The following is a 24,697-nucleotide window of genomic DNA, read 5'->3' on the forward strand; positions in this document are numbered from 1 at the left end:
GCTCTTGATGTTGTGACAGACTGTGTCATGAAACTATTAGCTCTGTGCTCAACTGCAGTGAAAAAAGCCAATCACTGTTAAGCATTTTTAGAAGGGGAACAAAAAGCGTAATTATTGCACTACATGTACCTATTTATGCACACTTTGTACTGTGATCAGTACTGATCACAGTCATCTAAAAATAAGTAGATTGAAACAGAAAAAGATATAAAGCAGGGCAAGTATGATCAGAGGTGTGTAATGCTTTCCACCTGAGTTGAGTTTTCTGTGAAAGAGAGCTACAACTTCAGAATGGACATGAGCACACAAACCATTCTTTCCACATATACACAAAGTGATCAAATGAAGTGAGCAGTAACCAGCAACTTTTTCTTCCTAACCAGAGAGCAGCTCCTTTTGGCAGCTTCCTCCTTACCTACAGAAGCTGTCATGCAAGATAGTTACTTGAGGAGACTGGAAAAGTAGTTGGAAGAAAGGGATTCCTTTAGGGTTGCTAAGGTGACAAACAGCGAATTCAATAAAATGTTGGAAAAAGTTTGAATTTACCAACACTCAGGTCATTTTGATGAATGAAAACAGAGCAAGTCTGTCCCCCATTGATGGAACCTGTTACAAGACCAGTTGAAATTAGGAAGGTTATGAAGTTGACATATTTGAAGAACATTGCAGTTTGGTATTCACCTTTGCAATTATGAAGAGGAAAGTAATACAAAAATGCAATCAGGACAATATAGTTCAGTGCTCTGTCATTGAGACCTCATCCACTGTTATGCTGGATGCCATTCAGTATTTTGAAAGACTTTTTTTCATTATGGATTTAGTTCTGGAAACTTGTAATTGCATGACATTGGTAAGGAACACTAAAATCTCAAATAAAATTATAACCTATCTGTTAATCTTTAAGCAGAAGGAAATGTCTCTTTTGGTTACATGGTCATTAATTCTTTATGTGGGTTCTAAAGATGACTGCAGAATGAATAAAGAGTATATCATACACTATTACTCATCAAACCAAAAGGTGCACTGCCACAAGCATTTCTGTTACTGGCTTGATGTTACATGTCCTTGTTTATATTCTCACATGAAATGGAATCTCTCTGAGGCAACTCTTAGCAAAACAATAGACTTCTCCACAGCTAAAACTCCACAGGTCCCATATCGGCAATTAGAACACAACTTTTGTTCTTTACAGATTTCCATGTTCTCAGACAAGGGAATCTGAAGGAAGAACAAATTCCCTAGTCGGTAGGACAGACTGAGTCTTTTAACCTGCAGAATACATTGCAAGCCTTCCTCTTTGGTAAAGTTTTTCCATTATGACATTTGTAATAACAACAACTTTTCAAACTTCTACTACTCTAACAGCTGTGTCAGGAAGATTTCCCCATTACAATAAATAGAAAACAAGAAGTAGGGATTTCTTGACTTTGTTGTTAATTTAATCATTGGTGGACATGTTAAAACAATGATAAACCATGTCAATGATAAAACATGTCAAACCAGTAACAGCTGATGGTACAAAGAAACGTATGCTAAGTTATAGGGTAAACAATGCAATTCATGGATAATTTCTGAATTGTAAAAAAAATAAAATTGTTGAACCCATACACAGTATTAATACCCTTCACTATGGCCAGACATTACTAGTAACTTGGTATTACTGTACCTATTTCTAGTAAACATAAGCAAGAAATCCTGAGCATATAAATGAAAAATAAAAATAAAATAGAATTGTATATCCACCGCAAAGTAAACTCTTTACTATTATTACCTTATAACACACAATATAACAAACTGCCACTTTGGCTTACATTACCGTATTTTTAAACAATAATCAAGACTTGGCAGAGGGCTAGATAAGTGCTCATTTACTGCATTTTGTATAAATCTAAATAAATAAATGTATGGCAGCTTGTCTTAATCTAACTTCTCTTGGCTGATACCAGATTGTTCCTTTTTGCTCCATGCAGGTTTTGGCATACTTTCCAGGCATAGACTTAAATATCCAGAACAGTCTCAAACTGCTCTCATACTGATAATTTCTGTTCCTGTGCCAGGAAGAGAGTGCAAGATCCTAACATAAGTTGAAGGTGCTGTGAGAAGAGTCTATTCTGAATCATCTTTTATACAGAAGGAATCTTTTAACTTTGCACTGGCCACTGTGAAGTTGCAAGACTGGACGCTGTCTAAATGATTATAAGAAAGAAGATGCCTTCTCCAGATTAAATTGATGCTCAGTAAGTCACTTACAGACATCACTATATTCATTTGCATGATCAATGTAAAAGAAGTTACTGAATGTCACTTTGCATGCCAGTGTTGCATTCTTCTATCCAAAACACTACACTTTCTGAGGTTACTTCAGACTTTACATCAGCCTTTTAGTTCCCTCAAGGGATTAAGAAGGGATCATATAACTTTGTTACTGCACCACGTCATTACTGAATCTGAAGGACTGATCAATCCATTAAAGAGTCATTTGAATAGCCATTTTATAAAACTTTATACTTGTACAACAAATCTGCAAAACCCTTAAGAATGTAGAATTAAAAATCAAGTGTTATAATGAGTCTTATGTTTTAATATAGTACTTTGTTATTTAATTATTTTATTTATGCAAATAATGCCTCAAACGCTATTGCACTCAAGAAGTTAAACACTTGACATTTTTAGTCTTTAAAATGCAACATTTTATGATGCCTAGATATGTTTATTAATTAGTGATTATTAACACCCAGTAAACAACATCATGTCTTGTGAAAACACAATCTTTCTTCACAGCGTGAGGCTGAAATCTATTATTCACTGATTCCATATGCTGAAATACACTCAAATGATCACAAATGACCTTAAGCATTAGATAAATGTAAATGAGGACAGGGTAGAAAATGTGCTTTTGATTGATATCTAAAAGACCAGGTTTAAAGTCTTGACAAGGGATGAAATCTGAAATCTCACACAACGTATAGAACAATTGGAAATCTAAAAAAAAAATCTGAGCTTCTGGATGGACATACCATACAGCCTCTCCTCAGCAGAGTGTCTGAGGCTGCTCGCAAGAGGTGTTCAGCACATGGAACCTGAAACACCATTCCTGGGATCCACATGGCCTCTCTCTACTTGGCAGGCTCTTAGTAGGATGCAGAGATGTATCTCTAACTTATATGCACACACACCCTAATGAAGGCAGAATTTTTCTAGCCCTAAGCTCACTTGAACTAACTTCCCTACATAGAATGGCTACATAGGCATAGGATTAAATGACATGAATGATAGCCATTAAAACCATACAGGTTTAACCCTCTATGTAAGTAAGCTTATTCTGCTTTAACACTTTCCCCTCCTCAGCCCTTTTTCAGCTTTACTTTTGCCAGTTTTAGAAGGACTGAGTGCTCCTCTGCAATGTGAGTCATCAAAAAAAAATTAAATACACAAATAACAGTGGACTATTTGCTCTTAGGTAACCATTTTCTAATTCTTAACCTCATACCACAAATATGAAATGCTTTATAATTTACTTTTAAAGTACAGTGAGAGATGAATACACTGTTCTTGGTTCCCATCTCCCCATCTGTCTTCGCAGTGACAACATAATGATCACACAAACAGGATGACCAAAAAACCTCCCATGGATGTTCCAACAACATCCAACTCAGGGGCAAATGGGATTTGTTGTCACCCTAAATTTTCAGAGCTATTTAAAATGAAATCTGACAGAGATTTAGATACATTCATTCCAAATCTCATTTTCAGTACAACAGGTAGTGTTGACTTTGAAGCAGACAAATTTCAACCATGCACTAAATCATACACTGAAGAGACACAGTGTAAATTTAAAAAAAGATAAAAAGGAAAGAGAGGGTTTGTCACCAAGGTTAATCATACTGTATTTGCTATTTTTTAAAAATACTTTTAAATTTCTTTCTTGCATCACTTACCTACTTACATAGACATACCTGTGTGAGTATCAGTAACACAGGTCACATGTGTGCATACATTTCACATCTATATTAATACACTTTCATACATTTGCATACATTTCACATCTATATTAATACAGAAGTACATGCAAGAATCAGTAAAAAAAGTACAATCTTACCAGCTTGAAACCTTCTGAGCCTTAAATACTCCAGCATTTTGGTTTCTTGTGATGATCTCATTTACATCTGCAGTACAATTGTTAAGAATTATCTACAAAGAATTATCTACAAAACTAGAGCGATAATAAAAATAATAAACCCAACTATTTTCCATTTATAATGCCTTCATAATATTCTTATCTGTTTGTTCTTCTTTAATCTGTGCTAAGAGTCAATTTTTATTCAGAAGCATACATTTTATATTGCTACTCCAGCACATCAGCCATAGATCTAGGCAGCAATTTGCTCTAGTTTCCTACTTCTATTTACTCTTTCATTTAAGGAATTTCTAGCCCTGTAGCAATAGAGGGAAGTGAAAAAAGATGTCCCATACCTCAGATATTTAAATGCAACTATTTACAAATATAAGAATTACAACCATGGAGAACCGAAATTTTTACAACCACTAAATGTCCACTCTAGTTTGTGCTGTTTTCCACTTTTCAGTGTTATCACTATACCTAATGCTGAGATTTTGGAGGCTTGTGTGTTTTAAGACCCTACCCACAAGAGAAACACCTATGTTCTTGGCTCTGTCTGGGTGAATCCAACACACAACAGGAGCACCTTAACCTATAGGCAAAAGAGTCTCTAGTCCATTTGCTTTCTTGAGAATGGTCAGGAACCACCTTAAAAGAGTGGAAAGCAATAAGTGCCTTAAATAGCACAACAGTACCTCAGCCTTGTGTCTCAGCTTCTTGTAGTTTGGAAGTTCATGTCACAAATTTGGGTAGCCATTCAGGCAGGTTAAAGCATGGAAAACTTTCAAGGGAAGCTGGGCCCTGTCATCCATGGCTAGAAAGACAACTGTCATGAATGATCACGTGGTTAGTGAGAAGCCACTGGAAGGAAAAGGTGTAGCAAGTAAGAGAAAATTCTGAGAATATGAATTATTATCCAGTGTGAATCCATGCATTCCTGAATGGTTCACTTTCAAATGTAAATAATTATTTTAAATGGACAATTTTGGTAAAGATGTAAAAGATCCTTCTTTTTTATTTAAGGTATAGGAAATCTGATGCTAATTAGATGGATGTTTCTAGGTCCACAAAATATGTCAGATCTCTTTAAAGTGCTCTTATAAGAAAATTGAATACAAGAGTCAGGCTAATTTGAAATATTGTTGATATACCTTTTTCTTTGCTTTGATATATCCTTTTCTTTGCTTTGCTGAAATCACATCATTTTCCTTCCTAATAGAACTGGTTACTTAAGAAAAGTTATTTCAGCAAAGTCTCTATCCAAACACTGGAAAAGACAACTGGTATTTTGTGAAGTAAAAACTAGAAATGAGATGACAGAAAACTGGTTTAAACAAATCTCTGTAGTTTGGATGTGCCTTTTAAATAGTTTCCACAATATGTAATGAGGAGTAGTAAATGACTGGTCTACACCTGGGCAGCAAAAGGAAGGCATAAATAGCTCCATGAGCAGACCATACTACTTTTAAAGAGGGGCAGAAATAACATTGTTGATAAATTAGCTACACTGCACCTAAATTATATAACTGAGCAAAACTATTAATAATGGCTATAAACATGTTAATACTAGATTTAAAAAATAATTTAGGAGCCCATATTTTCAGGCATTCAGGCTAAACATGACCCTTCTAACCTAAGTTTCCCTGGACTGTTGAAAGATCCATACACTCTATTTTAATGGCCATTATAGTGCACTGTAACAATGTTTTGTACTATTGATGCTTTCAGACAGTAGTTCAAGTCACCAGTGCATGGTGTGAAATAGAGCTAAGGCAGAAAGCACCCAGCCTCTCTGAAATAGGAGACAATTTTTACTAAAATGAACCTCATCCTTGGATTTGGAAATGTCAAAGTGCTAAACATGCTTCCAGTGTTTTGAGAAAATAAAATTTGGTGTTCATGACTGACTTATGTCACAGATGTAAGTTGAAAGTTTCTATCTGAATGCATATCATCCAAAATTACAACAGGGGATGAATCTGATAACTCTGCCCATGTATATCTCTATTATCACTTGAAATGTCTATAGTTTTAATCCTAAAACTTTCCTTATTTAAATGATACTGAAAGAACTTAGATAAAACACACTAAATTAGCAATAAAGTTCTGAACAAAGTGGCAAAAGGAGTAACACCTATCTTTATTTTATTGATTTTGCAATATAAACGATCTATTGAATCAATTCAACCCTGCTCATGATAAGCAAAAGGAGTTAGAGTGAAGTCTTTGAAATGGTCTAGCAACTCAAGTCATAGCATCCTTTTAAAAACCTCCATAAACATCATACATAAGATCATTGACTGATACAAAATATAGCAACACATTTCACAATGAGAGGGTTAGAATGGCAACAATTATTTAATTTATTTGTTAAAATTTTTAAATTTCTAACATTTCAATAACGTATCCTAATATGGATATTGAAAACATACATAGTGAATACTCCATGTGGCAGTATGAAATGGAGACTAATAGGAAGCATGTCAAAAATCAAATGAAAAATCAAATCGTCAAAAGCTTGAGATTCACAAAGCAAAGCTGTTAGTTATGCTCACTGAATAGTGATAGCAACAACAAAAACAACAATAATTATGATGATGTTGATAATACAAAGGCAGATTCTCAGATGCAATGCACTATTGCCAGGTCGATTTTCAATTACATTTCACTGATGTATTCATTTGTTTCTTAATGTGCTCATCTTGCCCATTAAGAATAATTAGCAGGCTTGCTTGGTGATTTCCTGGCTTCTGACAGGGATTTTTTTCTTTTTTGTTGACAACCACTTTTACTTTTTGGAAAGTAATTTTTGGATATTATAGTATGACTGGCATGTAATTTAAGCTTCCTAAGAAATTTAAAGGGAAGATGTAAACAGTAATTTTAAAACAAGATTATTTTAATCTATAATACCTACATAAAAACCATAATACTAGACATTAACTATTCCTGAAGAGCAGAATCTAGAAAAGAAAACAGTATTTTATCCCACATTACTTTAATTTGGTATGCTAAACAATCAAAAAAATACCATCAGCAATAATAAGAACTAGCAAAAATACATAATTTGTAGCCAGTGGCACTTGGGGTGAATGCTACTTCCAATTACACCTAAAATTCTACCCTGATTTCAGTGAGTCTGGTCAGGCTGAAACAGATCTAAATTTAGCTTAAACTTCTATTACAGTCAGTCACTATAGAAAAGAGTGCAAAAGAAATTACCGTAAGACAGATCATAAAATTACTACTGAAGTCCATAAACCATATAAAATGCAACAGAAATTTTATTATGTGCACTTTTAAGAATACATTTCACCTACACAGTAAAGTTCTTAGCCTGCTGCACTTTGGCACCCTGCTAATATTAAGCCCATTGTAAAATCCAACACAATAAAAGCACTTTGAATGCTGAGCCTTCTGAGCACCAAATGTTAAAAAAGAAAAATAAATTCCTGTTAGAGCCTTCCACCAATCACTTCCCTGAAAGGGATTCACTGAGTGAATACAGATGAAGACCTCTTGTGAGACTTTTGGGAACAGAAGACATTTCTGAAACATATTGTGAAAAACTAAGGTGTGATAATTAGATAATATTAACAGTATCTTTTTCAGGAATAAAAGCACTTTTATTTGCTTAATTCCAAGGACTGAGTGGATATTTTTACACTTGCCAATTTTTCATGTTATAAAAGACTTCTAAATTTCAAAAAAGTTCAGGTATGTTTATGGAATCCGCTATGCAAGACATTTGCTGACTTGATGATTACTGAGCTCACCTGAAGCTTTTTGTGGGTAAAACGACCTTTTGTTAAATATCTATGCTTCTATACAACATGAGTTTGTTTTGTTGGACTAGTTTTGAAACACTTCTTTTCTCCTACATTTTTTATCTTCATAATGACATGGAAGAAAGATTGGAAAGGTGGTGCTGATTAAAATACACAGAATAATGAAAACTTCCTCCTTAAGACACCAGTCTAACATATTAGAATTTAACAAAATAATAATCCCTGGAAAACAGGTGAGAACTTGCTTTTTCAAGAAAAAGAGACTTTTCGCAGGCTTACCTCAAGTTTTAACAGATATGATCTAGGATTGACTGTTTTTAACATGAAATTGTTCATGTGTTGTCAGCAGTTATAGTTACCTCAGTTACCTCTGAGAAAGTTTTTTTAAAGGTAGTAGCTAATATTATTGCACTGAAATGTGTCCTGTTTTAACAGGCATCAGCAACTGCAATTCATTTAAGCTAAAGATTAGTTTGTTTTTTTACTAAGTACTCAGTACATTAGCTCTCAAATATATACAAATATCAAAAAGAAATAATTCTGATGCTGCAGTGGCCAAAACCTGAAAAATTAGCCTGCTTGAAAATGTAAATGGAAAGATTATCAAGGAACAAAAGCAAATAGATATCTTCCTTTTTTTCCTCTCAATTTCTAAGGGCTATTAGTATTCACCGTATATATCTGTTCTTGTTCTGTGCTGATATTTAATGTGGCCACAAATTATGCTCACTCATTCTCTTGCTTAACCTAAGTCCAGTTCAATTTTATGAACTATCTGTTCATATTAGAAGAGCATAATAGCAATTTATTCTAATATAAGAAATACAACAAAATACTTTCTACAAGGGACAGAGGAGTTTTGCAATCTTACATCAAGAGAAATAATGATAAATTGGTAATTGATTAAGCAGACTAAATGGGCAATTTGTAGGCAGTTATAACTTAGCACCGACAATGAAACATTTTAACATATGCTGGAAAAGCTCTGAAAATATATGAATGCTGAATATGTTTTAAGGGGCTAGTATCTGAAAGTAGGAAAAAAAAATCTAGCCCTTATGCAAAACGCATACATGGAGGGAAGCTGATGATTTGATTCCCTGCTACACCTCCTGTAATGTGCAGCATATGCACATGAATCTTCCAGCACTCAACCACGGGGCAAATATTTACTACAGTACACGCTCTATACCAACATGTGCATTTTTAATTAACAGAGAAAATGTGGCATTTATTATGGGGGAAGCTGCTGCTCCGTTCAAGATATTCCACATCTGTTTTTTAATTACTTACGTGGGGACTTTTTCTTAATATGCCCCATGCTGTCTGTCTTTATATCGATTGTTACTCAGCCAGTAAAAAGGAACGAGCACAACAAACCAGTTTTCTATCTGAATAAGGATACTTTTGATGGCCTTTTCATTTCCATCAGTTAACAGAACTTCTTTGACATCTGCAGAAATAGCAACCTGAAAAAAAGAGCACAGCAAACAATGAGCAAATATGCTTGTCTATGTGGAAGTGAAGACAGGAGTGACAAGCCTTCAGTATCATGCTTCCTCACCTATTTCTCTGTAACAATCTTCAATCTTTTTTCATTTTATGTCTGCATTATTTTAATCATTCAATCAAATCAGTCAATACTTTTATCATTCCATTTGCGGGAGCCTCTATCTTGCTATCATTCTGTTCCGTAATTGCATTGTGACAGCCGATGATGGTATTCTGAGAGGCTTTCATTTGCGGGCTTCTGTTTATCTAGTAGAGCCATCATACAAGGCTGTCACTCTGCCTTTCAGCTTGCTTCTGTCTGACTGCCTGATGCCCTTCATATAACTTTGCATTGCAGGCAGATGGCTTTGTAAGGGTAATTTTTTTGTGAGCTTTGACATGCTCGCACATTGGGCTGTAACCTCGACACATTGTATAAGAGCGACAGGTTTGTCAAATGCCAATCAGTGTAACAATATGCTTTTATTTGTAGAGACATAAAAACTTGTCTAATGCACTGCACTGCTACATAATATCTCCTGAATACATGACTCAGAACCCAGAGAATGGTGAACGACTCTCCTGAATGGCCAATCTAATTCAAAAGAATCTAATTACCGAGAGCTCTGGATCATGTTTGTTGGTGTAATAATGCAGGCAAAACATTAGCAGCTATATCATGGTGCTCCAACTGTGATTCGCCAGGCTATTCCTGTATCTTAGCAAATGGGACTATAATCTGAAAAAAAAAAAGCTTCGGCTATGGCAATGAAAGACAGACAGTACGTGGCCTGGAATGTCACAACAAAAGATATTGACTACACCGAGGTAAAATGTTTCTGCTCATCGAGGCAACCATAAAATCAATATGATACGAAAGCAAGTCAATCTAGAAGGTCTCTCAAGACTCTGCAGCTTGACCGCAGCTGAGGCTGTTGACAGTTCTCTGACCCAGCAGTTGGAGGCACTGGAACATTTTTCCTTTTGTTTCTTCCTCTGAATGGGATTGGAATTGAGAAAAGACCTACCATGAGCCCAGCCAAGCATGTCATGCCACCCCCTAGCTCACACACAGCAAGGTCCCTGAAAGAGAGAAAGGAAATGGTAGAACCCATACAAATTAGATGAAAATGGTCAGAGAGACATATATGTTACAAGAACAAATTGCCATCTGCAGTAAGAACTGAGCTACCAGGAAGTTGTAGAGACATGACTAGGCTACCTCATGTCGTTTTGCGTTTTAAAAATAATTATGAAATAGAAAAGTCACAAAGCAGGCAAATCAGTGGGGGTTCCCTCATTAGTGTTCAGTGCAACATTACCACCGCTGAGCTGAAAAATCTGAGAAGGTTCCCTTTTTTCCCTTGTCAATGGCTCTGTCTTTTAGAACTAAACTAGCTAGAGTAGCGAAAGATAATTGTTAGGAAAGGATAACAATGTTAATCCACATTCATTCTTGCAAAAACAGCTAGAGAAGTAAATGGGGAAATTAATATTATTTATATATCTCTCCATACAGTTATGCCTAAAAGCCTTTTTATATTAAAAAGAGAGAAGTTTTAAAGCAAGCCGTATACCACAGAATAATTACACACGAAGAAATCTGATCCTTCAATTAGCACTTAAAACTGCAAGTGACCTACAAACAATGCTGTTATGAACAACGATGGGAACGGCAAACGGTTAAGCCTCAGAAAACGAAACGAAGTTAGTGTCAAGAGCCTAAACTGAGCCCGATCAAAGGGCTGAATACATGGTCTAAAAGGCTGCTTTTAACTTAGACCATACTGTGCTGTTATTAAGACGTGCATGTGAAATATAATTTGGTGCAGAGAGTGTGCCGGATGGGAGCTTGCAGGGGGAGCCATAAAGAATGTCCTCCAGAGCCATGGCATGCCCCAGGAGGGGAGGAGGGAGGGACGCTGACCCTGCACCGAAACTGTGTGTGAAGCAGTGTCTGGGGCAAGGCAGAGCCTCAGCCTAGGAACATGCTGCTTTATAGCAAAATCTGTGGCAACTGTTACAGCTGGCAGGAGCATTCCCATTGAGACACTTCTGACAGGCAGAAAATGGAATTTTAGCTAAACTGTTTGGTTCAGTTTAGTTTTGGAGGGTTTCTTGGTTGCTTTTTTTTGGTGCACCATTTCTTCTCCCTTAAAACATTAACATCTGGAAATCTATTTTTATGTGAAAGGGTCACCTCCTTACTCACTCAACACTGATATTTAGGAAGAGCATCTAGGATGCCATATCAGTATCAGTATAAAGATGCTGATATTTTGCTCACTGAGGCGAGCAGACTAGGCTGTATGACTGTATAATAATGCTCACTGTCTGGATGGGTTAGATTTATTTTTCTTAGACACCACAAATTTTATTTGAAAAAAGTCTAGTTGCCCTATTTAATCAAAATGAGACAAAAGAAAGACATACCTTGGAGGAACAAGCTGTACATAAACCCAGTAATAATATTTAAAAAAAAGGGGAAATCTGCAATTTGTGTTTTTAGACAGAATGATTATAGGTTTTTCCTCAAATAAGTTTTAGTTTTTCTAAAACTAGTGTATTATATATTAAAACTATAAACACATGGCTATATATAAGGTTTATAAGGCACTTACTCCTTTATAAGAATCATACTTACTGAAATAAACACAGAAAGTATCCAGTGTAAGGCTTTTAGTGCATTTTGAACAAATTTCTATATACAAAATAAATGAGCATTCACATATACACACAAATATTTATGCATATGAAATTTATTTCAGTGCCAATTCCCTTACTAGCAAGTTTTAAAAGTTTTATCTGTCTCTCAGGCAATATATAGTGACATTTATAAATGAGAATTCACATAAGAAATTCTACTCTGAGAGTACTGTCAGAAGGGCATAATCCTGAGAAATCAGGATGCGAAACTGCCCATTTACTCTGTGGAAGTTGACTGCTAGTTGTCTCTGAATATCGCAGCTTGCATACCCAAACTGGGAAAATATCCTCTGAGTGAGCAGCACAGGAGGTTTGCTGTGAGGAGCCCTGCAGAAGAAGTAGAACATATGAGCATGGGGCCAGACAGCAAAGTGCTACAGGGACATCCCTACAGCAGCAGGAGGCACACAGCCAACCTGGGAGGAAGGAGTAGCGGCTGCCACATCAGGTGTATGAGCTGCCTGCCCTAATGGGCCACACTTGTTCAGGTGGTGGATGGAGCAGGAATGAGGCTTTATGGACCACGGCACACTTTGGTGCCAGGTCTTTTGTCAGAACCCAGGACATTGCTCTGACTGCTCTGGAGGACTCGAGACCCTGGCAGGGGGCTCAGAGACCAGGGCATTGAGTCAAAGACACTGTGAGTTCAATTTTTGCCCATGGAAACAATTACCAACTTTGTGCGAGGAGTTGCAAGCCACAAGGGTTTGAATAGAATGATAGTAAATTTATCACAGGGTGAAAAAGTAGAATTTTGGGGTTTTTAGAATGGGGGTTCAAGAGGCAAAATGGAGGAATCTGGGCGTGTCCTGTCCTTCTCCTTCTTCTGGTCCTCCATCTTCTACTGTGATGGTGGCACTTTTGGATTGGTTTAGGATAGAGACAGACTGTCTAACATAGGTGATAAGTATTGGAAAATTGTAGTAAATGAAGTACACGTAGTTTTTAGTATAAAAAGGTAACAGTGCCCTGAGGGCGCTCAGTGCCTCAACCCGACCTGCTGGACGGACCTCCACAGGTCCGAAAAAGAATGTATTAGATAAGAGAAAATAAACAACCTTGAAAACCAAAGCTGAAAATCCCGACTTCTTCTTTGAGCGAGGGGCTGGGAAAAAGGACTTTTAAATACCTCGGAAGCCATTGCAGCAACAACAAACCCGACAGTCTTTGACTACAGATAGGAGTCTAAGCAAGTTGCTCATTTGGTACAAGGGGCAGAGACTTACAATTCGTCTTCCTGATTTTACCCAATGCCATATTTACACAGACTAGGATTTCTATCCAAGTCTGGTTTACTTGGTACTTGCCTTACACCCTCACACAGAACAGAATTTTTGCCTCCAAACGCATTGTTATAATAGCTTTTTTTGCACCCTATTCATCCCCCAGACAATGAAACTTCAAGGATTTCCAAGTGCAAATCTCAGTATAGTCAGGGGGAAGGAAAGTGGATGCAGGACGGATTTTATATTTAGATGTTCCTATTGGAGCCTTGATAGCTGACTTCTACAAGTTTTGAATAAAAGTGAAGGATGTTTCAAAACTGTTTCACAACACTTAAAAATGGGTGCAAATTCCTCTTACTATAAGCAGTGATTTTTATGTATTTCATCAGATAATATTTTGCTTGCTTTTGCAACAGATGTCAGTTTAAAGAATATCTTATTTTTCCTGACCTTCACAATCAGCACTGATCGATTGGAGCTTCACTTTTGTTTCCCAAAAATCAAAGTGAAATAAAATGCCTTGAGTGGAAATCAAAAGTCTTTGACATATAGCAGAAAGCTTGCTGTGCAATATTAGTACCCAAAGGCAGCTGAGAATTCTTTGTTAAGAGCAACATGCTTTCACCTTGAACATTTTAAATTTAATCTGAAGACTTAAATCATAGCAATCTTTACCATGCAGATACAATAAAACTAGGGATTGGAAAATATCTTTTTATGTTTAACTCTGTACCTGAATATTTCATTATGCTTTAGGCAGTAGTAAGCCAGCACTTCTTCAGATGGCCAGAGACCTATAAAACAAAGATATTTGCCTTCTTAGAACAGATTTTTTTTGGTCTAAAATAATATTTGAATGCATATTACCATTTGCAGAGCTCTACCCCCTGTTTTATTTTCTATATTTGCCATAAATAAAAAGAAAAAAAAAAGAAGACCTAGGATTTAAACATTGGAATTGAGTATTTCATAGATTTCATCACAACTAATGATCAGAAATTTTTAGATACATGCACACACACATAAACATACACATATATCTACATACATTTATGCAATACTCAAGTCTTTAAAAGTCATATAAAATTTAATTCACTCGGGCATTCACATGAACATCAACCTGTTTTTGCCAGGCCAGATGAAAGGCCAACTTTGCCTTGTAGCCTATTTACAACAGGGGACAGGAGCCCTCTAGTTTTTCATTAGCTACATCATCATCACCATCATCATAACCATCCTACAGTCACTCCATTTCTTTCCAGTTTCTTTTTATTTAGCTCCTTTTCTCTTAGTTTGTGTTAGGTCAGGCATCAGCCTGACTGAAAGCAGCTAAGGACATGCTAAGGACAAATCCAGGACTAGGGCAAGAAAAGTGTGATTTCTAGTTGTGGCTCAAGAAATTCAGAAGAAGGAGAACAGGAAATACAAGTGCTAAGTTCGTCTTAACAGGCACTGAAGGATTGTTCTGGTTGTTCTGTGATAAACTTTCTAGAGCTGCACCAGGAAGCACCACAGTTTCACCCTGCTGTATAAGGAAACCCCTCCTCTCTCATTTTATACTTGCTTCCCTGCCATTTTCATTTGAATTCCCCTAGTTCTCCTACAGAAATAGCCAGGAGCAATCACCTTTCTGCACCTAATCTGTATTATTAATTAATTAATTAGCTTCCATCATAAAACTTACTGGTCATCATCAACATTGACAACTACTTGGAGGCTTCCATGTACATTTATTTCTTCAAAACCAGTCTCTCATGAAACTGGCTGTTTTGTCAGACCAGTTTCCCACCTGACTGGAATGTCCAACAGAAGTGCTGTGGCCCGTGGAGAGGGCAGCACAGATCCTGTGTGCCTTGAATGCTCTCCTGCAGGCACCAGACTTCATTGCTGGAGGGGGCCCGAGGAAACCAGACTCAGGAACTTGAGTTGTGTCTGCAAAGGTTCCCAAAGTTAAAGGAGGAAGAATCAAAGGCATATGCAGCTGAATTATGGTTGTATGTGTTTTTCATCTGTGGTTGCTTAGCAATGAAAAACCATGTTTACATGTCTGTCCGCAGGTAAAATCCAGAGTTTACTCCCCACCTCCACCAACACACAACACTGAGAATTGAGACAAAAACTTCATATTATGAACTACAGACATTTCAACGGTTCCAGTAAACTTATTTGACATATTGAGCATCTTTTAGATATTTCTAGACAAGTAAGTTGAATTCCATGCAGCTTACTATGTATGTGTATCCTTTAGGCCATTTTTACCATATTTTGTTCTCAAGGCTAAAAACATCACTACATTTTTAACAGAACCAGGAGTTTGGGAGACAAACTGTCATCCTTTAAATCACTTAAAGCCTAACTGAAACCATCATCAATATAATTAGTCCTTTCTGTCCAGTAAGTATTCTGAACTACCCTTACTCCTAGTGAGAAATAAGGAAAATTTAACAACGTCTTAACTGCATGCGGATCAAGCAAAAGCCAAGACAGGATTTGTCCAAAACTTTACATATAACTTTTGTATTAAAAAGATATTTAAAGGGAAAAAATTAGACTGATGATACACATGTATGACAAAACTACTAATGCAATACTTGTATGTGTCCTGTTTATGACAGTTCAGTGCGATCAGGTGTTTTTGAATGTGCTATTTTGCTTAGACTTGCTAAGGGTTAAAATAAAATATTCACACAAGACTACCCATTCTTTAGTGAAACATACACTATGAATTGTACAGGGTTTTTCATCTCCCTTTGAGCATTTCAATGCTTTTGAGCACTGAAATATGCTAAAATGACAGATTTTGCAATAAATATAATGACTGTTTAAATATTTTAGTGTGTAACATAAAGAATATTTCAGTTTGCAGTGACTGGTGTATACTCAAGCAATAAAAGTTTTTTTAATATTTAGTGAAGACACAGCTAATTTAACACCGTTTATAATACTTGCATCTCACATTACAAAAATCCTCACACCCACAAACATAAAAAACTGAAACGCTTTTATAGCAAACTTCTAGCCTGTGTGAATTTTAAAAATGTAGCAAACATCCTTCAACATCTGACTTTTCAGTACCCTCAGTCAAATGTCTCTCACTTTTCTGCAGTTATTATTGAGAGGGCACTTTGAATGGTGTCACTGAATCTTTTCTGAGGGGTCACTGTTCCTTCCCCTGCTGCCATTTCAATGTTGATATCGGCTGGAACTGCAGGTGTATCAGATAGCTCTGTGCTGAGAGAAGGGTGAAGCACCTTTGCAAGGACAATGCTTTTCTTTAGGCACACACCAGCAATGAGCACAGCTCTCCTTCCCACTGCCTTCCCCCACAGGGAAGGAAGAGTCACCTCAGCAATGGTACAAGCATCTGGAAGCTAAAGAAGCAGGAGTCAGGAGGCCTTTCATGAACAAGTCACAAGCGTGGAAGCACACGGTGCTCCCAGCTAAGCCAAGAAGCCAGAAGCCAGGATATCAGTGTTAATTTTAGTGAAAGGAAAAGCTTCACGTGCCTGAACAGGTAGGTAAGCCTCTTTACCTTCAAAACAGGGATAAGCTTAAAGATCCATGTGGAGGAGTTTGCATTCTGTCTTCTTCCTCCTCACTCTGACCTACATTCGCCAACACAATGACCTACATTTTGAAGTTGCAAGTATAAGAAAGATAGTTCTGCTTCTGTTAGAAAACATACAGCTGTAATGCAGAAATGCAGAATTCCTATGAATTAACAACTACTACTACGTTGTGAAAAGCATAATTTATTTCCTGCAAACACATACATATGGATATGGATTAAGTTTCCTATGAACACACTTAAAATAATTCTTTCATATTTAAAATAAAATTATTCTCATTTTGATTTCTGAATTTGATTACAATTACACAATATTGTGTGCTACCTATTTACATGCACAATTACTTACACAATAGCAAACTATTTACAGATAGCCAAAAAAGGCAAAAGCATATCAAAAGATCCCCAAATGGTGCTTATATTTTCAAGGCTATAAATATTCTACAAGTCCGAGAGAGAGAGGCTAAAAAATCTCACTGTATGATGGAACAGAGAGAAACAAGAGTTTCTTTTTGCAAAAATAAATATTTTGTGACATTTACTGGAGGTTTTAAAAATCTTTACCACCTTGATAACTACAACTTGAAAACAGAGACTAATTGCCAGAGAGCATTGGAATCTCTATTGAAACATATGAAAAATTAAGTTACACTGGCATTCAAAGGAGACCCTCAAGAATGGGTATGTCTGAACACATGGGACAGAGACAGAGCTCATCCTTGCCCGCATTTCAACTCCTGAAGTATCCTTCTACCACTAGGATGGAGCAGGATTCTCAGTACAAATGCCATAAGAAAGACAATGTCTACTTTCAGACAGATTTATGGTACATATTACAGTAGAAGGAGTAGAAAAATATCATCATTAAATTGTACAATGGTGAATAGAGAAATGCTACAAATGCATCACAGTGCAGGCATCACAAACGAATCACAAAACACAGACATTCCTACAGCACTTGTCACCATGTCATAAAACGTCACCACAGCCATGAGTCTACCTCACAAGAACTTGATGATATTATGAATTTCTACTATCTCAAGTTTGCACATCAGGAACCAAAGTAAGAGACAGAGACAGATTAAGTTACTTAGACACACAGAATGAAATTATGGGAAGACTGAGAAAAATAATGCAAGACATGCTTACACCATGAGGTACAATGTAACCAAGAAAAGGTACCCAAGCTATTCCTACAGAAGAATAGAACATAAAAAAAAATCATAATAATGGAAAGAAACATAAGTTAGTTTTATCACTCCCATAGTGCTTGGTATTGGAAAGTATCAGGTCTTTCTGCACTAGTCATGGCACAATAGTTTCTTAGAGCAACCTTCAAGCAATGTGGACTAAGCCACATGTAGACAGCCTTCTGAGGATGTTTGTTTTTTCATCCAAAGCTACACAAAGCCTGTGCTTCTTCTGCAACAAATCTAAAAATGCTGAATACTCTGATAGTACAGAAAATTGTCTACCAGAAATAAATTATCCAGTATTAAAAAAAAAAAAAAGTTTCTCTCCTCCTGTTGCTTTTTACCACGTATTTTACAGAATGCTGTCAACCTTTGGATAACAAATATTGAGATCTGATGTGAAGTTCTTAAAGAACATCATGTCAGTAGAAAAGAATTTTGAGATGTGTATTTTTAAGAAAGACATCTGACTATTGGAGCTATTATGTCTCAGCAGTGCACCACAGGTACAAAGAAATCACGGTAGCTACTGATTACTTTAACTGGGATAGTGCAAGATTAGTTGAGCTCTTCTCTACTGTCTGCCAACACTACACACAGGAAACATAGGGACAAGTGAAGGTGACAGGGGAGCTGTCCCTGAGAGCTCTGAGTAGGAGGTATAAAGCTGTCCCACAAGTGCTTAACTCATGCTAGCAGATTAAGAAGTTAATTTCAAAGCTAAGCCAAATTGAAAGTATTTTCACATTTCCCTAGCACTTCTCACAGCCCCATGTACAGACATCTCAACATTCAAATTTTGTCTTTTATTTGCACTATTAAACTATGAGACGTCTTCCTATTCATTTGAAGACTCAAGTAAATTTTGTACCAATCCTATCTTTACCCTCAAAAGCAAAGACAATTTAAATTTGAAAAGTCAGTCATTTTCCCCATATGAATACACTCAAAAAGATATTTTTTCTAGTATGTCCTGATTCTTGACTACATGAAATCATCTTATTTGCTTTAATAGTCATCAAAGTGAGAGGCAAGAAAAGCATTTTCAGGCAAAGTGATGAATAATGTCTCAAAAGTCATACCAACAACTTCACTGAGCAACGATGAACTGTTTTCTGACCCTAAGTAAGGCATTTTTATCCTTCCACATCGAGACACATGGTTAGTGGAAAGCAGAAAAATCTTTAGCACTAGAATAGACTGTGCAGAGGTGTTAAATTAATGGCCTGTCTGGACAGGCAATTATTCCCTATCACCTCTGCTAAAAGACTGTAGAGAAGATGGAAAATCCCTAAAACTAAGGTATTTACTGGAAAAAGCTATTCTAGGAATATAACATAAGGAATTCTGGGATCTTAAAATAAGGTTCTTCCATTCTTAGAGTATTATAGCATTGTCACAACCTTAATACTACAGTATAAAACCTTATTTTCTACTGACTATGTGACTGTATTCAAGTCATATTGGAAGATAAGTTTGATAATTTTATCCTGGTTATCTTTTCTGTGGATCACCACCACCGTGCACAGCAAGAAGCACAGTCCATCTGCTGAGGGTAAGCAGATCTGAGGGTAATACCTCTGCTGGAGATGTAAGAGAGTGGATCAAAATCAAGGTTCAACAGCACAGTACTTAGGGGCCAATTTCAAAATTAAACTCTAATCAATATTATGAACCCTTCTGTTAGTGGAGCAGTAAACTTCACTTCCAAGTCAAAGCTAGAACATGAAATTATGAATAGCACAATTAAGACTAGATACCAGGTGGAGGCACAGTGTATGTCTGCCAAATACACCTCAGTAGTAACATATAACATGGGTGTTCTGATCTGAGTAATTGCTTGAGTAAAGATTACCTGCAAATAATTGCACAGCTGTAGTTAGTTGGCATAGATAGCTCTCAAAAATATTTCTAGCTCTAAGCTTTCTTCAAACTCCTTACCTCAAGCCTCTTTTCAATATAATTTTACCATTATAAAATATTGCTTGGGATAATCAGGAAGCAAAGATTTTATTTTCATTCCCTTATCCACACAGCACACAAAATGAGACACAGATGAAAGGATAATCGGTAATCCCTGCTACCTAAGATCCCACCTAAAGTTATTGAATTAAACAATGCAAACACACATAATAAGGCACTAATACTGCAAATATTAATTTTTAGATACCATAAAATGCATGCATAGAGAAGTGAAAACATTCCAGAGAAAATAACTTTCATAATAATCCAAAGACAAACCTGCTCACTTTAGTAAAATGAAGAAATGTAGGAAATTGCTAAGCAAGGAAAAAACTCACTGAAGAAAATCCTTGTTGTTTAACTGTCTTCAGTACACAAAATTTTAAGTTAACACCTATCTACAGCAGATGCAGATAAAAAAAGGATCATCATTGCAAGTTAGTTGCAGATGGTGCGCCTGGAACTGTAGAATTATTTACTACAAAAATGGATCTGAGAGCAGATTTTCAAAAGGAGGACAGCTACCAAATACTGTGCCCCTCTGGAGATTTGACCACCTCATATACCAGCATCTTTAAGAGCTAACATATTTTGAAAGTCCAGTTGTCCAATCTGAGATTTTCCATTCTGAAATTTACCCTAAGAGTATTTACAAGTGAGTAACTTCAGCAATAAATGCACACAGTATGAAAAAATAAAATTATTTAATAGCCTTTACAGCAGTACCTTATATCTGAGCCTTACTGCACCTGGCTTTTGCAGATGGCAAACCACCTTTTAAGTCCAGTGAAGAGGAGTAATTTGAGGCAGGGAGAATGGCTAGCTTACTTTTCCACAGCAGGAATGCTATAAGTGAGTTTGAAAAGGTACAAGAACACCAGGAAAAAAATAGAAGAGAATATAAAGAGAAACATTTTTCCCTATGCACATACATTTTGTAGAAAACTCTTGTCTTTCTTCCAATCTAAAGCAGAATTCATGATATTCAGATCATTGAAAAATATGTATAAGCACTGGCTGAGATCTTCAGCCTAGGCAAAATGGCCTCAGAACTGTATCTCTCACTTTCACTCTCATTATTATTCACGACTAGGAGGGAAACATGATGGTCTGCAATCTGCAAATGTCTTATAGAGCACAAACTTAAGAATCTCAGTGGAACTGATGTGGAAATACAGTAACAAGTCAAAGCTGTAAATGTACGCATATCCCTTCCATAAGAAAAATTGGCCAACTGTACAAATCTACTGGTATGATTGTCTTTAACATCTTTTTCAAATGAATGAATTTGTATTGGGAGTGGAGTGGGGGGGGTACCTAGTTTTCAAATAGTTATTAAAAATTAAACAACACTGGAACAAACCTTTTGTGATTATAGCCTTCATTCTCCTGCAAAAAACTGGATCTATAAATTTATGTACCATTGTAGATGTAAATTACAAAATTTTATATTCAACTATATTAAAACATCTATTCCAAAAATGATTACCAGTTGTGAAAAGCAGACAGGCTTATCACTTGCTGTCAGTTGTTCATGTCTAGTTAAGCAATAATGTGCTAAAACTGCTCTTTTGTTTTGTGTAAGAATTTTGGCAATAGAAGAAATGAACACTCGTTTAATAAAAACTCAGGCTGCTTTTTGCTTTGATGGAGGAAGCAGCTGCCTGTTTTCATTTGCTGCAGAGCAGCAAAACCCATCAATATAATAAGCAGCTTAGATGCATCCATCCACAGCATCTGTAAGGATATAGGGCTATTCGCTCAAAACCAATCCTTGGTTTAATTTTAACAAAGATGTGTCTGACATATTTGAAAATGCATTATAATAGGGTTTTGAAATACTAGCATTTTCTCTTTTCTTTTTAAATACTTTTCACAGATTTTGAAAGGCAAGTATACATATTGGAGTGATAGAAATGCTAAAACAAATATTACTATAGCAAACAGCAGAACTAGCCTAAAAATGCAGAGAGGGAACATTAAGAGCTGCCTTCTGGTTCACAGACTCTCCTGTTCCTTAAAAATACAGAAAAATAGTGTTTCAATCTTTTCAATGAAGGGTGTTTTTCAACATAACCAAGAGCAGAGAAAGATACTAGAAATATGTATTACAGACAAAACCCCTGCAAAGATCATAGATCCATTATACAAATGTATTTCCCAAGAAATACTTTTCCCTCCCTGCCTTATGCTTTGTTAAAAGTAAATAGATTAATGGTCATTTCCAAAGATATTTATCAAATTATTTTCTACTATTGCCTGAAAATAATATAATTGTTATTAAATTCCAACAGTGTGAGTTTGTCCCAAGTGACAACTTCTAATTGCAATAAAAATTTTAATTAGAAGTAGAGTTCTAGACATTCATACATAATTACAAAAACAGGAAGAGAGAGATAAAAGACCATCTGAGATAGAAACCACAAAACTCTATTTTCACTCTAAAAATGTGATATGGCACATTTATATTATTAAAAATTCTTAAGACATTATTATTATTTTAGTGCTGTTCTGCTTTCTAAGACCTTTCTAAGCTGAGCTTTTAGATGATTTGCACATTAACTGAGAAGTCAGATAATTCTTAATCCTCCTCTTTTTCAGATCCAATAATGGATAAGGGAGCATCTTAGCATGATCAACTAGCAATCTGCCTAGCCTGAGTGGTAGTACACCTGAATTTAGGATTAGTCATCTGGTTTTCATAATATCTGATTTAAATGAGCACTCATTCTGAGAAGCGTAGAAAAAGAATATTCAATGATTTTGAACTGTAACATTAACTATGTAACAATAAACCTGGAGTGCATACATATTTATTTGCTTCAAAAACAAGAAACTAAATAGAGAAAGAGAGATTTTAAAGAACCATGCCCAGGCAAATAGTTGGATAGCTCAATTAAATAACTGCCTTTTTCCAGTATTCACAATAGCTTAGAGATACAATCAACCATATCTCAGCTGTAGCCTTGTATCTCTATTTTGTCAATTCCAATATCCTAGTTTCACTTTGTCTATACATAAAGTGAGGAAACTAGTTGGGGGGTTTTTGTGGTTGCTTTTTTTCTGCCCCCCCCCTCCCCCCCCACAATGGGGTTTCATTGTTGGTTTGGATTCATTTGGTTGTTTGTTTTGGGGTTTAGAGATATATGATAGGTAGAGAAGGTAAAAACCTGTAGTTTAACATGGGTTACTAATATTGCTTATCTTCCTCAAGTATCTGATACAGAACAGGGATGTTTGTGTAATTGCCCTATGCACCCTTACGTAATGCTCAACATAGATAAAGTGGAATTTATTTGGGTGATTTCAGAAGTTGTGTCTAGAGGTTGGATTTCTTTTGTTTGTTTTTTTTCCCATCAAATTAACTAAACAAAGACAACACCTTTTAGGTCCCAGCAGCTTCTGACTCATATTTTTTTCCTTTATCAACTCCACCATTCTACACAGTTAACCAAAATTAGAAAAGTGTCTGTTCCGTAAAGCCAGAAGATATAAACTTGATACAAGTGGAAATAATAATTGCATGCACAATTCAGTTTGAAGGCTTTGGGCATCATTTGTCTAACAAAACAGTGTACTCTGAAATTCATGTACTGGCAAATGGTGACCATGCATCCTTCACATTCTTAGATAAATTTGTTAGGTGCCTGTAGTGAAGTGGCCTTGATTCTTTCTCCTGGAGTAATTTCAACTGGTGCTAAGTGTGTAATTTTTAAAAATCTGCACTACTGACAGCCACCTTGCAGCAAGTGCTCAAAATCTCCCTATATCACTAAACCTTGTTTTCATCTCTTACATAGAATAAGATTTGTAATGAGTTCTATAAATGAGAATGCTGCACAAAGATGAACCAGACTTTTCATCCATTTATGGGTCCACATTCCATATGAATTTAGACTGTAAGAGTTTAGGCAAATCTGTATCAAAGGAAAGTATTTACAATAATTTTTCGCAAAGGCCAAGGATTTCAGGATCCTCCAGCTCCTTCCAGGTGAGGTTTGTCATACATTCACAGGACAACACAGTAGAACTTCCACTACCGTTGTTGAAATCTTTTGCCTGAACGGTTTCAAAAACCACACCTATTGGTCTGAAACTTTTCATGACCACTAAATACAGTGGGTCAGACCTTCATCTGGTATTATGACTGTGTATCCCAGTTAATGAACCAGCCTTGGATTTAAAATATGCATGGTCTTTCTGAAAAACAAAGTAGCCTTTATTATATTAATATATGTTAGTGCTTTGGATCATTTTGCAGAGTCAAATCCAAGGGTAACCTTCTCAGGAAATCGGTGTTTCAGTGGGTTATGGTAAAGGAGGATATAAAAGTGATAAGATTAGAATTTAGTCTTCAAAGTAGCCTGAAATACTTTCCCTGATTACTTTCACATTTCCATGTTACTGTAATAAACCATGACCTAAATTGTGACATTTTTATGTTACAAGGCATAAAAATGCAAATAGGTGCTACAAGAATTCTGCTGAAAAACACTGTAGAGCAGTATAAAAACTTACTTTTCTACACTGACACAGAAGTGCTCTTGTGTCAAGAACAATGTGCTTTGACTAAGATATGTAGCTTAGAGACTTAAGCAATTTTTCAGTATTGAGAAAATGTATTTCAGAACATTCAGTGGTTT

At 36.1% G+C, this 24,697-nt stretch overlaps 1 protein-coding gene across 2 annotated transcripts in view; it reads right to left on the reverse strand.

The window, feature by feature from the left end:
* The window catches only part of CAMKMT (calmodulin-lysine N-methyltransferase), a 212,623-nt gene that overhangs the window by 30,319 nt on the left and 157,607 nt on the right, over positions 1-24,697 (reverse strand). For both annotated transcript variants that reach the window (XM_054629736.2, XM_077175840.1), the window contains exons 4-7: positions 14,065-14,125; positions 10,428-10,482; positions 9,314-9,377; positions 4,100-4,166 (exon numbers count right to left, since the gene is read on the reverse strand). In XM_054629736.2, the coding sequence (XP_054485711.1) occupies positions 4,100-4,166; positions 9,314-9,377; positions 10,428-10,482; positions 14,065-14,125 (247 nt within the window). The remainder of the gene's footprint in view (positions 1-4,099; positions 4,167-9,313; positions 9,378-10,427; positions 10,483-14,064; positions 14,126-24,697) is intronic.

This window comes from Agelaius phoeniceus, chromosome 3 (assembly GCF_051311805.1).
Source record: "Agelaius phoeniceus isolate bAgePho1 chromosome 3, bAgePho1.hap1, whole genome shotgun sequence".
In the NCBI taxonomy this organism is placed as follows: Eukaryota; Metazoa; Chordata; class Aves; order Passeriformes; family Icteridae; genus Agelaius; species Agelaius phoeniceus.